The 1,412-nt window shown below is 34.3% G+C and overlaps 1 protein-coding gene across 1 annotated transcript; it reads right to left on the bottom strand.

Moving 5' to 3' along the window:
- Window positions 1-699: 699 nt before the first annotated feature.
- LOC102603482 (chitin-binding lectin 1-like) lies at window positions 700-1,209 on the bottom strand. The gene has a single exon (XM_006364545.2). The coding sequence runs from the start codon at window positions 1,207-1,209 to the stop codon at window positions 700-702; it is 510 nt and encodes a 169-aa protein (XP_006364607.2).
- Between the last annotated feature and the right edge of the window lie 203 nt (window positions 1,210-1,412).

The raw sequence follows: 1,412 nt of genomic DNA, 5'->3' as shown, positions 1-1,412 counted from the left end.
CCAAAAGAGGAGTAAAAGTACATCCTCTAGCAGTATTTGGTAATACAGGAACAACTAGCAAGTAGCTAAACATGGTTGTATTATGGAACATAAATAGTTGTAACTAAAATATGTTTGTAGACAAAAGGTCTTTATTTACTATTATATTATTTCTTAATGCATTTTATATGCATTAATTATTACACACATTAATAATATTCGTTCACTTGTCCAGTCCCAAAAGAGGAGTAAAAGTACATCCTCTAGCAGTATTTGGTAATACAGGAACAACTAGCAAGTAGCTAAACATGGTTGTATTATGGAACATAAATAGTTGTAACTAAAATATGTTTGTAGACAAAAGGTCTTTATTTACTATTATATTATTTCTTAATGCATTTTATATGCATTAATTATTACACACATTAATAATATTCGTTCACTTGTCCAGTCCCAAAAGAGGAGTAAAAGTACATCCTCTAGCAGTATTTGGTAATACAGGAACAACTAGCAAGTAGCTAAACATGGTTGTATTATGGAACATAAATAGTTGTAACTAAAATATGTTTGTAGACAAAAGGTCTTTATTTACTATTATATTATTTCTTAATGCATTTTATATGCATTAATTATTACACACATTAATAATATTCGTTCACTTGTCCAGTCCCAAAAGAGGAGTAAAAGTACATCCTGTAGATAGTATTTTGGAAGTAGCATCTAGACAACGTTGAGCATGAAACTCTCAATACCTCTCATACGATTCTTGATGGGTGAGGTTAGAGTAGTAGTGTTGCATTGGGCTTGACAGTTTACAGGAGCGCAATAATCTGATGTGGTCCCACACCAACCAGCGTTACTACAACACTGTCCAGTACCAGTAGGACATGATTTACCATTAGCTTGCCATCCGCATCGTCCCTCTGGGTATGGACCTGGACATTGTTTCTGACAATATCCAGGAGAACAATACTCGTTTGTGGTTCCACACCAACCCCATATACTACAACACTCTCCTGTTTTAATACATTTCCCACCACCCTTTTTCAATCCACATTGGGGGTATGGAAGTGGGGATGGGGATGGGGGTGATGCATTATTAATACCTTGAAATACTTCAAGGCCAATGGTTTCATTGATTGGGAGACGAAAGGGAAGAGATAGCTCATTGGCTGAGACCACCTCAAGGAGGAACAAAGTCAGTAGACCTAATAAAAGGCTAATTGCCATCTCTTTCATTTTGTTATAAATATTTGATGAATGATCAAGTATTTATAGCAAAATTATCAGGGAACAATCACTATATTTGATAGCGATTAATAGCAGCATATCATATGTCAATTTAAAGTTTGGCTGGACTCATCATAATTACCGTATTTGTAATTCACATCAATACTTAATACTTAGTACTTATGTTTCTTTCAATAGAAAGG

The sequence above is a fragment of the Solanum tuberosum genome, unplaced genomic scaffold (assembly GCF_000226075.1).
Source record: "Solanum tuberosum cultivar DM 1-3 516 R44 unplaced genomic scaffold, SolTub_3.0 scf00497, whole genome shotgun sequence".
Lineage (NCBI taxonomy): Eukaryota > Viridiplantae > Streptophyta > Magnoliopsida > Solanales > Solanaceae > Solanum > Solanum tuberosum.
This window is presented reverse-complemented; position numbering and strand designations above follow the sequence as displayed.